At 35.3% G+C, this 15,987-nt stretch overlaps 1 protein-coding gene across 6 annotated transcripts in view; it reads right to left on the minus strand.

Annotated features, from left to right (window-relative positions):
- The window catches only part of RBM27 (RNA binding motif protein 27), a 76,588-nt gene that overhangs the window by 9,662 nt on the left and 50,939 nt on the right, over nt 1-15,987 (minus strand). For all 6 annotated transcript variants that reach the window (XM_023739177.1, XM_004384944.2, XM_023739175.1 and 3 more), the window contains 7 exons: nt 14,672-14,968; nt 9,308-9,448; nt 4,658-4,777; nt 3,508-3,582; nt 3,200-3,364; nt 955-1,059; nt 637-828 (listed from right to left, as the gene is read on the minus strand). In XM_023739177.1, the coding sequence (XP_023594945.1) occupies nt 637-828; nt 955-1,059; nt 3,200-3,364; nt 3,508-3,582; nt 4,658-4,777; nt 9,308-9,448; nt 14,672-14,968 (1,095 nt within the window). The remainder of the gene's footprint in view (nt 1-636; nt 829-954; nt 1,060-3,199; nt 3,365-3,507; nt 3,583-4,657; nt 4,778-9,307; nt 9,449-14,671; nt 14,969-15,987) is intronic.

The following is a 15,987-nucleotide window of genomic DNA, read 5'->3' on the forward strand; positions in this document are numbered from 1 at the left end:
TCATATTTTTAAGTTTAAATATTTAATATATAAAATAATACAACAACATGTACCAGGGGTCGGCAAACTACAACCCACGGGCCAAATGCAGCCCCCTTCTGCTCTGTTTTTGAATTAAGAATGGTTTTTACAAGGAGGAGGAGGAAGGGGTAGGGAGAAAGAATAGTGGTGGCTGAACTCTATATTCTATATATGCATAAAATAATAAACACATTTACCTATAGCAGATCTCAATTTGCATGTGTCTAAAAGCAAGTGGTCACCACTGTATACAGACTTTAACTAAACAAGTTCTGTTATGCTAATAAATTCCTTCTCTGAATTTTGCCTCCATTCTAGATTACTTTCACTTATTGCACTACAAATATCTGGTAAGCCGTGTAATAATCTTAAAACAAAAATCAAACGTAGCTCTGGAAAAACTTGTCACTACAAATGCACTTATGTGAAGTATTATGGAATTAGAAAGCAACAGCTGCTTCTTGATCTTAAAACATATTAAGAACTTGTTAATATCCATGTTTTTACAACTAAGTTTTCTAATCTATAAAACATTTGACATTTATACAAAATGCAGCAAAGAAATGCTGAATACACTGGTTTTGGAGTTAGCATTTGTTACTTTGAAAAACTTACTGAGAAATGCTGAAGTAATTCATCCTTTTCCTCCTCATTGAATCCACCAACTGTTAGTGCTTTGGGGCGGTGGTCCACCACCATGTGATTTAGTGAGCCCCTTCCTCTTCCCCCACGGCCTCGGCCTCTTCCTCGACCTTGAGAGGACATGGTCTTTCCTCGACCCACAGGTAAGATACCTAATCGCGCAGCCTGAGTAACAACAACAAAAGGTAGAATGTAATAGACACTGTTAGACTAAATAATGGAAAACAGAGGAATACAGAAGTAGTTGTTGAGATGTTAAATGTGGTATGTTGGTAACTCCTCAAATCTTACCTCCACTTGTAACTGATTGAGTTTTTTCCGTAACTCTGTTGTGTCTTCTCCTGAGGACAGCCTCTTGTGGAGGTCCAGTTCAGTATCTAATAGCTCTTTCTGGGCCTTTGAAAAAAATGAAGAGTAAAAATCTATTTTGCAGAGAACTTCCAAGATCTTACTCAGGACATTACTTATAAAATGACACAAATCTTTTTTAGGAAAATACAAGTGGCAGAAATTTTTAGGGAAGCAATTTTATGGATATAATACGACAAACATGTAGAGAGTATGATTAAATCAGTGGACAATAATAAGCAATACTATTGCATAAGTCGTTCGAACAGAACAAGGGGATACTGAGTGGATTAAAATCAGAAAAGGTATGCGTCAGGGCTGTATCCCTTCACCATACTTATTCAATCTGTATGCTGAGCAAATAATCCATGAAGCCGGACTATATGAAAAAGAACGCGGCATCAGGATTGGAGGAAGACTCATTAACAGCCTGCAAAATGCAGATGACACAACCTTGTTTGCTGAAAGCTAAGAGGATTTGAAGCACTTACTGATGAAGATCAAAGACTACAGCCTTTAGTATGGATTACACCTCAACATAAAGAAAACAAAAATTCTCACAACTGGACCAATAAGCAACGTCACAATAAATGGAGAAAAGTTTGAAGTTGTCAAGGATTTCATTTTACTTGGATCCACAATCAAGACCCATGAAAGCAAAAGTCAAGAAATCAAACGACATATTGCACTGGGCAAATCTGATGAAAAGTAGCTATTTAAATTTTTAAAAAGCAAAGATGTCACCTTGAGGACTAAGATGCACCTGACCCAAGCCATGGTATTTTCAATCACCTTGTATGCATGTGAAAGCTGGACAATGAATAAGAAGACCGAAAAAGAATTGATGCCTTTGAATTATGGTGGTGGTGGACAATATTGAATATACCGACTGCCAGAAGAACGAATTAATCCGTCTTAGAAGAAGTATAGCTAGAATGCTCCTTAGAGGCAAGGATGGCGAGACTTTGTCTCCCATACTTTGGACATGTTATCAGAAGGGACCAGTCCCTGGAGGACATCATGCTTGGTAAAGTATAGGGTCAGCGAAAAAGAGAAAGACCCTCAACAAGACAGACTGACACAGTGGCTGCAACAATGGGCTCAAACATAGCAACGATTCTGAAATGGTGCCGGACTGGGCAGTGTTTCATTCTGTTGTACACAGGGTCACTATGAGTTGGAATCAACTTAATGGCACCTAACAATAACAACAGCTGCATGAGATGGCCTAAAAATCAGATGAGGCAGCTGAGAATAATTTCACATAATGATAAAGCATCATAAATAAAGCATAATGGGGAAAAATAAATTAGTAAAAATCCATTAACAGTGAGTTAAAGGATAATAGTTACAAAATTACATTCTGATTTGAACCGTGTAACTACTGTCACTCTTTTTTCTAGAAGACAAAATTATCAGTCTTTAGGTGGTATGACTGACTTTTTTTCTTCCATGTACTCTCTGATTTTTAAATGTGCACATGTTCTTTCTATGATTGGGGGAAATTTCAATAAAAATAACAGTTTTAATATCTTCTAAAGAAGCAATCTTGAAACACTTTATATTTCTATACTGAGAGAAAACCACAATTTCAAATGTAGTATGATATTGTACATAACAAAATTTGCATTCTATATATCTGGCAAACTGATCTCAGTTCCCAAACGCCTGGACATTCATCTAAAATCCCACTCCAGAGCAGTGGTACAATGGAACCACTGTGTAACGCTAGTACTCTCCTAGAAGGAGGAAACAGAACAGATGAAAATTAATAAAATTAGACTTAAATGGATCTGGAAGCTCTAATTATTCATTTTAATATCATGCCACATTTTTACTCATAGTAAACCAAATATCTTTTGAGTATTACAATGGATATTTTTATTACAACATTATTATAGCATTAGAAAAAACTGAAAAAGGAAACATCTCTTTTCCCTCATCACTCTAGCAGTTTCCTATTCAGCACAAAGAACCAAAAAATTCAAACAGGGTTATTATTAACTCTTCTCAAAGACAGAACACAGCATCTACAGAAACACTTAAAAAAAAAAAAAAAAAGTACTGTAAGGGTTTACCTCTCCCCATTAGAGTATTAGAACCTGAGGTTTCCACTGTACTTTCACAGAGCCAAGCACACAGCAGATGTTCAATAATCCTATGATGACCGAAAAACGCAAATAGATACCTCTGTCTTTGTCTTCACTTTAGATGGTGTGGAGACTGCAGAAGATGTTTTTAACTCATCTTTCAACTGTGAGATCTTTTCTCCAAGCTCTTTCAAAGTCTTCATTATATTTGCTCTTTCTTCTGGTTTCATATTTTTGTTTTTTTCCAGCTTAGATATTAACATCTACAAAATTAACAGAAAAAATTAAAACTATGCTTAGTATATTTTAATATAATTATAAAAATGCTTAAAAACTTTACTATTAAGGATATCTTTATAAAGCTCATTCGATATATAGCATCCAAAATAACGAGCTCTTGTCTTACCTTTTGGCATTCTATTTGTTTTTCTAACATTTCTTGCCTCTTTTTCCTCATATCTTGTTGAAGCTTCATTGCTTCCTATATGAATAGGTAAAGAAGAAATGAGTAATTACACAATGCTACTATATTCTCTATTCATTTCTTCTGAGGCATCTCTAAGACATATTTCCCTCTTAAAGAATAACTGAAAGCAGATATGAAACTTTTCAATACATTTTACCTAGCAGTTCCAGTATAACAGAATTTACACTTGTAGCTGTGTATTTTTTTAAGCATTTAAAATATTAAACACTAATTAGCCATATCTGAGGAGCCCTGGTGGCCCAGTGGTTAAGAGCTCAGCTGCTAACCAAAAGGTCAGCAGTTCAAACCCACCAGGTGCTCCTTGGAAACCCTATGAGGCAGTTCTATTCTGTCCCATAGGGTTGCCATGAGTCAGAATCAACTCAACAGCAATGGGTTTTATTTTTTTGTAGGGTTTATTTACTTAAATGACCTGAATGCCTGTATGAAGAACTGTCTTCTCTTGCTAGTGTAATAAGCCAAATTATTTTTGAAGTTTAAAGTTTAAAAATTTAAGATGCAGCTAAATGTTAGAAATGATAACAAAATCTAAGGCCTTTTGCCAAGAAGATTTTGTCTCCCCATTCCCCTATTAATTAAATCTTTAATTATATTGAAATAATACATATAAATATCTATTTTATTTGGGGAAAAAAGCGAGCTTAAATCTAAAATGATAATGAAACTCAGAACTGAACTATTTATGAATAATAACTACATGAATGTTATATTTTATGTTAAACACCTAACTTACAAAATCGGAAAGGAATTAAAAGAGAAAAGAAATACTCAAATAGAAGTGCCTGTGTCTCTCGGAGGGGGAAGAAAATGACAGCTCAGTGTTGTTTACTTTTATACTGAAATATATGTTATTCCTTGTGTTGGTGTGGCCACCGAAAGGCAGCTGCAAAACATTTTTTTCTGTTTGTTCCCCTTTGTTTCCCCAAGTGCACAATAAGTAGGAAAGAAACGAAATAAACATTATCCTATAGTTCCACAACAACATGAACTCATTCAAAGATGTTAACATAATCACCAAGAATTCAATGGGTCCATTCCTCTTTAGGGAAAGGAGAATTAAGGCTGTTACCTGTTTCTTTTTAAGAACTTCTTGAACATCATGAGATTTAGACGCTGAACAAAGTTTTGAAGGTGTTTTTAAGTTTGAGGAGCTGTAAATCATTTTTGGATGGCCTGGTGTTGAAAATACCTGAAACGCATAAATATGATTAAACTAAATCTTAGAAATGCTTTAAAATAATATTTTAGAAAAACTGCATATATTTCTACTTCAGGAGTTAATTTTTTTTTTTACATTTAAAAACTTCATTTATAAAAACTAGCTCTCTATACATAAATTCAATCGTCACTCAAAGACCAAAACAAAGATTTGTTCATTATTTTTTAGCAATAAAATTTTATTTCTGAATGCAATCGCATAATTTTCTTTATATATATATATATATATATATATATTTTCTTTAATTGTTAGAAAAAATAATAACGGCCTCTGCCATCCAGGAGCTGGCCTGGTACTCATAGCTAGGCCTTAGTGTTCTCCTGCTAAACATAAAACCATTTCACAGAAAATCAACATCTGATAAGGACAGTCTGTGACCATGACAGGGAGACCACTGCATACTCATGACTGAACAAAGACAAAAACACAAATAGTATCCAAACCATAAAAATTAATAAATAACTAAAGATCCCTCTACACTGGCTAATATAAGTGATTGCTGCTTCTTTACCAATTACAGCTTTAGACTCATTCTAGTCTTCCCTCCTTTTAGATTAAGATTTATTAAGATATCCAGCATAGAAGTACTCCTGTTTCCTTAAACCTTCCCTAAAATCACATAACACAATCCCAAATACTAAAGTGAATCCTTTTAAACACCTGCTGAGATGCCCCATGATTCTCACTGTGTGCACTCTCCTTATTAAGTAACAGACCCAACCTGTTCAACTACAGGTATGTTCCTGGTGGACTGGCTAGAGGGTACTGTCATAAGTTACTTTCCGTAAGTGAAGTGCCAAATAAGAATCCCTATTTCCAATAACTGGAAACTCTTCTAAGAATTATAGTTCTTTGTATCTCAATATTATACTTAATCAAATGTTTTGAGTTTACAAATAAACTAAGACAAGTAATTGGTTCACAGATGTGACTTTGCAAGCAACCAGGAGGTGGCCACCCTCATTGTGCTGTTTTGGCATTTAGAGTCCTTTCCTCTTCTGATCAGATGATACACCAGTTAATCTGCTCTTTAACATATAGCACAGATACATGGTACACTACATTCTATCTGCTTCAAGTGTTTTCTAATGCATTCTGCTCCTTTCTTCCCTTGCTTCCTCTCTCTTTTTCTTTTCTTTCATTAACTTTAAATACATGATTTAAGAGATGCAGGAAATAATATTAAGAAATTCATGGAAAGTTCAATTATGGAAAATGTACTTCCAAATATAAAACTTCTCTCAATCTCCATGATACTTAATTGTCTGCAAAATTAAGCTACCTTAACTACACAGGAAAAGTCTCTCAAGTATTGATGGTCATGTTATTATTACCATTATATTTTTAAAATAAAAACAACACCTACAATTTATTGAGCACTTATTATCTGCAAAGTACTTCCTGTTTATGCTTTATATTAACATGAAAAATTCTAATCTCCATATTAACTCCATGAGTTAGATATTTTTAAACTCATTTTACTGAAAAGGAAACTGATGCTCAGCTAACAAGAGGCAAGCAAAGTCAGTCACGGCTGGCTGACTTCAAAGTCTGTACACTTATTTGTTTTTCTACCTTTTCTTTAATGGAATTTTTGAAACAGATAAAAGTACAGGGATATCTGTATAAAAATCTTGATGTATCCATCACCAAGTAGCAACAACTATAAATACATAAATAATCTTATTTCATTCATATCCTAACTACTACATCCTCACCTCCAACACCATATCATTTCATCTGTAACTATTTCAGTTGTGTCTCTAAAAGATAAGGATCTTATTCTTTTTTAAATATAGCTACAATATCACCATCATAATTAAAAGATAACAACAGATCAAACTGACAACAACTCAAAAGGTTTGATGAGAAGCCTAGGGGGCAGTGAGTTGAAGACAACAGTGATGGAATAATTTGGAAAAGGGTAGTGAAGACAGCAGTACAACTGGAAGAATGTAATCAATGTCACTATAATTGTACATGTAGAAATTTTTGAAGTAATGTAACTTTGGCTGTGTATATTTTCACCAGAAAAAAAAAAAAAAAGGGTCCTCCAAGGTCGAGAAGCAGAGTGTTGACATGTCATGGGGTTGTTAACCAATATCATAAAATAATATGTGTGCTGTCTAATGAGAAACTATTTGTTCTGTAAACCTTCATCTGAAGTACAATAAAAAAATAATAACATAAAATAAAAAGATAACAATAATTCTTAATATCATTAAATATTCACATCTCTGGATTGTATTACAATTTTCTAAACATTTTTCCATTTGAATTGGGATCCATCAAGGTCCATATAGTGCAACTGGTTATCCTCTTTAGTCTCCTTTAATTTATAGTTTCCCTTCCCATCTCTTTCTTTTCCTTGCAAATTATTTGTTAAAGAAACCAGGTCACTCATCCTGTGTATTTCCCATAGGATTCTGCGGTATCCCTTAACATATTCCGCTGTCCCCTGAATTTCCTTTAAATTGGTGGGCAGAGTTAGAGCTTTGGTGAAATTTGTTTTTCTCTTCGATAGGACTCTAGTAACTCACTGTTAACTTCCTTGCTTTCTAGTTTGCCAAAATATTCCAGGCTCATCTGGAATATTACCAACCCCAGATCTAGAATATCCATTTCTCCAAGGATCCTTGGTTCCTGAAGGTGCTAGGGATGCTCACCACTGATGGGTTAGTTATTCTTTCTACACCTTTACAGTGAATAGAATTAGGAAACGTTTTGTTTTTTGGTTGTGTGTTTTTTAAGATAAAATACAACCTGAGTTTATACTGATACTTTCAATTCAAATAAAGGAACACAGTGTTTTTACTGAAACTTATTTCTCTTATATCTCTTTTCAATAACTCTGAAAATCTTGATTGTCAATGACACCAACATAATTTCTCATTTGATATATCCAATAATACTCACAAATTAGTCTCAGAATACCAACACTGCCAACAATATGATCTGTGAAAAGAGCTTTGTTCATAGTTTTTGTCCTTAGAGCATATCCCATTAGGAATATATAGTTAAATCATTTAGTTTTAAAGCACTTAGAATAGTTACTCTCTATGCAGATATGCTACCAACTGGATATATGTAGTTAAGTTCATTTGTTTCATTTTTCCTTTTATTTTACGGATTTTAACTTAATTTAATAATTATGTTCAGTATTTACACAGTTCTGAGTCAAATCTTAAATAACAAGATGTAGTCAAAGTCATCTAGCTTTTTCTAGCACTGCTCTAACATAATTTAATTTGCATAGTTTATCTTTTTTGGTTTTTTTTTTTTCTATTACAAGTAAATAATTATGTGTTCATTGCTCCTACTTTCTTATACCCATAGTGGCAACCTATAATTTTTCTTCCATTTTGATTTTGTTACTTAATATATTCTAAAGCTCACTCCATGGTATACGTAAAAATATTCCTCATTCCTTTGAAAAATTGCATATACTCTACTGTTTAAATGTTTCACATTTTAATTAACCAGTACAGAACCGATGGGTTGTTTCCAGTCTTCTGCTATTATAAACAGTCTAAAATTACTAGCCTTGTGCTTATGTCTTTTCATACTTTGGCTAGTGTACACTTCTGAGAGATTCTCAGAAGGAGAATTAGTAGTTTAAAGAGAAAATGCATATATAATTTTGCCAGATACTGCCAAATTTCCTTTTGAGGGGGTTGTATCACTCAGCATTTCTATCAGCATCTAAATCTCAGACCCATTTGGTATTTACCCTGGTGTATGATGTAATAAAAAATGGACCAAATTTTATCTTTTTCATATAGCTATCTAGTTATCCCAATACCACTTATCAAAAAGTCCATACTTTCCACACTGACACTATTACTGTGTTAGCATTTAATAAATTCCTATTTGCAACTGGATCTATTACTAGATATTTTCCTCTATTCCACTGGGCTGTCTATTCATGTGCCAATATTAAATTGTATTAATTACAGAGACTTTGTGGTATTTTAAATGTCTGGCAGGGCTAGCCTCTGCCCCCTGCCCCTTCATTTTTCTTCTTTTTTAGGGTTTTCCTGGCTCTCTCCAAAGTAATCACCATGCTAAAGAGCTACATTCCTGAAAGCAAAAGATAGTACTTAAAACATATTTCAAATTTAGACTCTGATTATGACAGAATCACCACTTCACTATGTTCTAAATTATATCTGCAATTTTCCTATACAGATAGAAAAAAAATGAAAGAAATGTACTAATAAAGACATTTACCCATTTACAAATGGCTAAAATTCTCACATTCCTACCTAGCTTTGAATAGAAGAACAAATTTAACTAGAAAATTTCTGGCTGAGTCATGAAAATTAGGGAGGTTTACCTGCTATACGTAGGTCAGCTGTCATCACACTTGTCTTGACTGAAGAAGCAAGACATTACAAATCTGGATGGTAATCAATTTTATAATTTCTTTGTATCATTACCAAAACCAAATCCATTTACATTAAGCAGCTCTAAATATACTGGAGGTTCACAGAAACATACCTGGCAATCCTCTCCAGCACCACCAGACTGATTCAACAAGTGTGCTGCATCACTCTGGTTACCACTTGCATGCCCAAGACGATGTTTAACAGGAACTTTGTTAAGGACGTATGCACCCGATGTCTGTGGCTTATTCATCATCTGCATATACAAAAGAAATACACATGTAGTAAAGTTTAAAAACATGCCCAGGACTATGATGACAGATATATGGTCGACTGATTTTGACACAAGTGCTAAGTCCATTCAATGGGGAAAGAATAGTCTCTTTAACAACTGGTGCTGGCATAACTGGATACCCATCTGCAAAAAAATGAAACAAGACCATACCTCACACCATGCACAAAAACTAACTCAAAATGGATCAAAGACCTAAATACAAATCTAAAATGATAAAGATCATGGAAGAAAAAATAGGGATAACACTAGAAGCCCTAATACATGGCATAAACAGAATATAAAACATAACTAACAATGCACAAACACCAGAAGACTTCACCAAGAGTCAAAAGACAACCTACAGACTGGGAAAAAATTTTTGGCTACGACAAGCCCGATCTCTAAAATCTCTAATCTCTACGACAAGTCCGATCTCTAATCTCTAAAATCTACAGGATACTGTAGAACTTCGAACTTCAACAATAAAAAGATGAATAATCCAATTAAAATATGTGCAAAGGATATGCACAGGCACTTCACCAAAGAAGACACTCAGGTGGCTAACGGATACATGAGGAAATGCTCATGATCATTAGCCATTAGAGAAATGCAAATCAAAACTACAATGAGATACCATCTCACCCCAGTAAGGCCAGCATAAATTCAAAACACACAAAATAATAAATGTTGGAGAGGCTATGGAGAGACTGGAACACTTATACACTGTTGGTGGGAATGTAAAATGGTACAACCACTTTGGAAATCAATTTGGCGCTTCCTTAAAAAGCTAGAAATCGAAGGACCATATGATCCAGCAATCCCACTCCTTGGAATATATCCTACAGAAATAAGAGCCGTCACACGAATAGATATATGCACACCCATGTTCACTGCAGCACTGTTCACAACAGAAAAAAGATGGAAGCAACGTAGGTGCCCACCAACAGGTGAATGGATAAATTATGGTATATTCACACAATGGAATACTAAACAACAATAAAGAACAACAATGAACCTGTGAAACATCTCATAACATGGATGAATCTGGAAGGCATTACGCTGAGTGAAATCAGTCAGTTGCAAAAGGACAAATATCGTATGAGACCACTACTACAAGATCTCAAGAAAAGGTTTAAACACAAAAGAAAACATTCTTTGATGGTTATGAGGGTGGGGAGGGAAGGAGAGGGGTATTCACTAACTAGATAGTAGACAAGAATTATCTTAGGTGAAGGAAAGGACAACACACACTACAGGGGAAGTCAGCACAACTGGACTAAACCAAAAGCTAAGAAGTTTCCTGAAAACAACCAAATACTCTGAGGGACAGAGTAGCAAGGGCAGGTCTGGGGACCATGGTTTCAGGGGACACCTAGGTCAACTGGCATAACAAAGTTTATTAAGAAAAGGTTCTGCATCTCACTTTGGTGAGTGGTGTCTGGAGTCTTAAAAGCTAGCGAGTGGCCATCTAAGATGCATCAATTGGTCCCAACCCATCTAGAGCGAAGGAGAATGAAGAACAACAAAAACAGAAGGAAAATATTACCCCAAGAGACAAAATGGGCCACATAAACCAGAGATTCCATCAGCCTGAGACCAGAAGAACTAGATGGTGCCCGGCTACCACCAATGACCGCCCTGACAGGGAACACAACAGAGAGTCCCTGACGGAGCAGGAGAAAAGTGGGGTGCAGAACTCAAATTCCAGTAAAAAAGACTAGACTTAATGATCTGAGACTGGAGGAACCCCAGAAGACATGGCTGCCGGACTCTGTTAACCCAGAACTAAAGCCATTCCCAAAGCCAACTCTTCAAACAAAGATTAGACTGTACTATAAGACATAAAATGATACTCGTGAAGAGCGTGCTTCTTAGTTCAAGTAGATACAGGAGACTAAATGGGCAGCTCCTGTCTGGAGGCGAGGTGAGAAGGCAGAAAGGGATAGGAGCTGGTTGAATGGAGATGGGAAATGAGGGGTGGAGAGGAGGAGTGTGCTGTCACATTATAGGGATAGCAAGTATGGTCACATACCAATTTATGTATAAACTTTTGTATGAGAAACTAACTTAAGGTGTAAACTTTCACTTAAAGCACAATAAAAAATAAATGGTGCTGGGACAACTGGATTTCCACGTGCAGAAGAATGAAGCTGCACCTTTACTTCACACCATATATGGAAATTAACTCAAAATGAATCAAGGACCTAAATGTAAGAAAACCATAAAACTCTTAGAATAAAACAAAAGGGTATGCCTCCGGATCTAGCTTTTGACAATGGATTCTTATATATGACACCAAAAACACAAACAATAAAAGATGAAACAGATAAATTGGACCTCATCAAAATTAAAAACTTCTGGGCATCAAAGGACTTTATAAGCGAAGTGAAGAGACAACCTACAGATTGCGAGAAAATCTTGGGGAATCCCATTACCAGATAAGCGTTTAATTTCCAGAATATATAAAGAACTCCTACAACTTTAAAGCAAAAAAGACAAAACAACTCAATCAAAAAACAGTCAAACGAGTTGAAAAGACATTTTACCAAAGAAGAAATACAAATAGCCAACAAGCATTATGAAAGATGTTCAATGTCATTACTCATTAGGGAAATGTAAATCAAAACCACAATGAGATACCACTTTACTCCCACCAGGATGGCTATGATCAAAAAAACAGAAAACAGAGCTGGCAAGGATGTGGAGAAACTGGAACTCTTATCCATTGCTAGTAGGAACATAAAATGGTGTAGTCACTATGGAAAACAGTTTAGTGGTTCCTCAAAAGGTTAAACACAGAGCTACCATATGACCCAGCAATTCCACTCCTAAGTATATACCCAAAAGAATTGAAAGCAGGAATGCAGATACTTGTACACCAGTGTTCACTGCAGCATTATTCACGACAGTCAAAAGGTGGAAACAACCTAAATGTCTATTAAAAGATGAATGGATAAACAAAATGTGGCATATATATATAAATGGAATATTACTCAAGTCATAAAAAGAAACAAAGTACTAATAAATGCTACAAAATGGATGAACCTTGAAAACATTATGCTGAGTGAAATAAGTCAGTAACAAAAGGACAAATATTATATAATCTCACTTATATGAAATACCTAGAATTAAGAAAAAAAAAGGTAGAGTCCAAAGTTCATTACTGGTTATCAGGGTGAAAGTGATAAGTGGTTAAAGGTGATGGAAAAATCTGGAAACAGTAGCAATGGTTGAAAATAATGAACGTAATTAATTGTACATGTAAAATATGTTGAAATGGCAAATGTTTTGCTATATGTATTTTTACCACAATAAAAAACAATAAAGATCAATTTTATGCCCTCTACCCCACCAAAGAAAACCAAAAACATACCTAGGAATTATATAAATTTAGGATAGTGATTACCCCAAGGAAAAAGATAAGCAAATGGAAAGGGAAGAGGGCTTCAATTATCTGTAAGGTTTACATTTTTAAGTGAAGTGGTGGATATACAATGTTGTTATCTATATTTTTTGAATGTCCGAAATATGTCACAACAAAATACATGCATGTATATGTGTACATGCTGATACAGACAAAAATTGCTAGTAGGTACATTTTATGTTCCCTCTGATACATAATGCTCTGAAAGACGTGAAGATTTTAATTGACAGTAATCTAATATGAGTAACAGTGTGACAAGGCTACCCAAAAACCATAATGCAATCTTGAGCTGCATTAACAGAACATGGTATAATGGATCACAGAGGTGGTGATATCACTCTTTTCTATACTTTTCAGCTGACATCTAGAGGAAGTATTCACCTCTGAGCCCTAACATGAAGTGGGACATAGACAAACTAGATTCAGGTTTAGATGAAAACAGGCAGGATGACAAATGGAATTAAAACCATACATTGTAAGGAATTCTTCTTTAAAAAAAGTCTGAACACATTTAATCTAAACCAAAGAATCTTGTTGTTATTGTCCCAAGCTGCCGCCAAGTTGGCCCCCAAGTCATGGCAACCCCATGCACAATGGGATCAGACCATTATGATCCACAGGGTTTTCATTATGATCTATAGGGTTTTCATTGACTGATTTTTCAGAAGCAGACTGCCAGGCCTTTCTTCCTTGTCTCAGTCTGAAAACTCCACTGAAACCAGTTCAGCATCACAGCAACACGTAAGCTTATACTGATAAACAAGTGGTGGCTGAACATGAGGTACAGTGGCTGGGAATCGAACCTGGGTCTCCTGCATGGAAGGTGAGAATTCTTACCACTGAGACACAATTGCCCAGAAACAAAACAGTATCAAGGTAGAAATTATCAACAAATATCTGAACGGCTCTAATGTGTGGTAGGTTTGTTCTTTCCTTCAATCATCCATTCAAATACATTTTGAGCAATATGTGCTAAGCATTTATTTAGGTACTAGGGATAGAATGAACATAACAGACAAAAATCTCAATTCTTAGGGAGCTTCTATTTCAGTTTTTAAATAGAAAGAATTTGAAAACTGGGAAAATGGGAAAAAGTAGGACAAATAGGTGGATAAAAGGGAGAGAGATTCTAGCACAAAATCAGAAAGAAGTTAAAGATTCAGAGTTGTCTAGTGGTAAACGGTTATCATGCTTTAGTATAAGTAAGAATCACTTAGATTTATTAAACATGTATATTAACAGGCCCTATCCCTAGAGAGGCCCTGGTGGCACAATGGTTAAGAGCTCAGGCTGCTACCAAAAGGTTGGCAGTTTGAATCCACCAGCCGCTCCTTGGAAACCCTATGGGGTAGTTCTACTCTGTCCTATAGGGTCACTATGAGTTGGAATCAACTCGACGGCAACAAGTTTGGTGGTTTTTTGTTTTGGTTTTTATACCTAGAGGTTGACTCTCTAGGTTTGAGAGGATGAGTCCCAGGAATCTGTGACTCTGATGTAGAACAGTGCTTCTCAAACCTAGTATACCTAAGAGTCACCTGGGGAGCTTGTTAAAACACAGATTGCTGGGCCCCACCCCAGGGATTCTGATTCAGTAGGTCGGGGTGAGACCTATGAATTTGCAATTCTAATAAGCTCCCAGGAGATCAGATGTTGCTGGTCTGTAGGTGAAACTATGAGTAGCACTGATGTAGAAAACTAGAATCTAGGACCATGAATTGAGAAACACTGATCCAGAGGGTATGACTGGATAACCTTTAACTCCCTGTGAACCAGTAAATTACCTTCTGGATGCCTCCATGTACTGTTGAAGGAGGAGTCTGGGCCACCAACACCTGCTGCTGGTGAAGGTGCTGTGGCAGGTGATGGTGCTGCTGTGACAAGTGACTAAGTGTTTGCTGCTGCTGGAGGAGCAGCTGCGTTGGGGACTGCAGTGCTGGTTGCTCATTGTTTTCCCTATGCCATAAGACGCGAATGAATCGGTTGTTTAGAACTGCTTCTGTGCTGGAAATGGCTTTCCTGGCCTCCTCATTGGTGAGATATTGAATGAGGGCTGCTTCTGGATCACCCTTAAAAGCAACCTTTAAGGAAAAAAACACAAAAATTAACTAAACGTTAAATGCAAATAAATTAATGACAATTCAAAAACAGAAAACAGTCTGTTGAAATCCATTGTGAATTTTTTGTAAATCAATGTCTCCATTCATTAAATGATGACATGCATATTTCAAAATTATATATGATAAAAAGGAATAATTATTTAATAATTCTAGTAATATTATTTAACCACTTGGGAAAAAGTTAGGTTATATCCCTTCCTGATATCTTATTTTCAAATAAACTTCACAGAGAAAATATTTTACAATACAAAAAAAATTTAAAAATTAAGAGGAAAATAAGCTAAATAGCCTTATTTTGGAAAGCTTTTTTATGCATATGTAAAAAGGTGAGATTCATAAAGACAAAAAGTGATAAATCTGATTATAAAAAAATTTTAAACCTCTACCACTCAAAATATTCCATCAACAAAATAAATGACAAATAGAAAATATATTTTTAACATATATGGCAAGCAAAGATTTTGTAAAGCATTATCAATAATAAAAAACAAATGCCTTAAAAAAAATGGGCAAAAACAATGGATAGGTAAATCCAAAAGAACTGTAGATGGTCTATATAAATTAAAGAAGAATGTAGCTAGTAATAAAAAAATGCAAATTAAAACAAGTATAATTTTTCACCTATTAAATTTGTTTTATAAAGTTTCAATAGATTAATATGACAGTGCTGATGGGGTTTCACATATTACACTTGGAAGTATCAATTGGTACAACTCACTTGGAGAACAACTTGACAGTTCAAACCAAAAGTCTTAAAATTAGCACATCCTTAGTGATTACCAGAGGGAATCCCTCAGTGATGTAAACGGTTAACATGCTCGGCTGCTGACCAAAAGGTTAGAGGTTCAAGTCTACTCTGAGGTACCTAGGAAGAAAGCCCTGGTGATCTAGTTCCAAAAAATCAGCCACTGAAAATCTTATACAGTACAGTTCTACTATGACACACATGGATCACCATGAGTTGGAGCTGACACGACGAC

This window comes from Trichechus manatus, unplaced genomic scaffold (assembly GCF_000243295.1).
Source record: "Trichechus manatus latirostris isolate Lorelei unplaced genomic scaffold, TriManLat1.0 scaffold00130, whole genome shotgun sequence".
Lineage (NCBI taxonomy): Eukaryota > Metazoa > Chordata > Mammalia > Sirenia > Trichechidae > Trichechus > Trichechus manatus.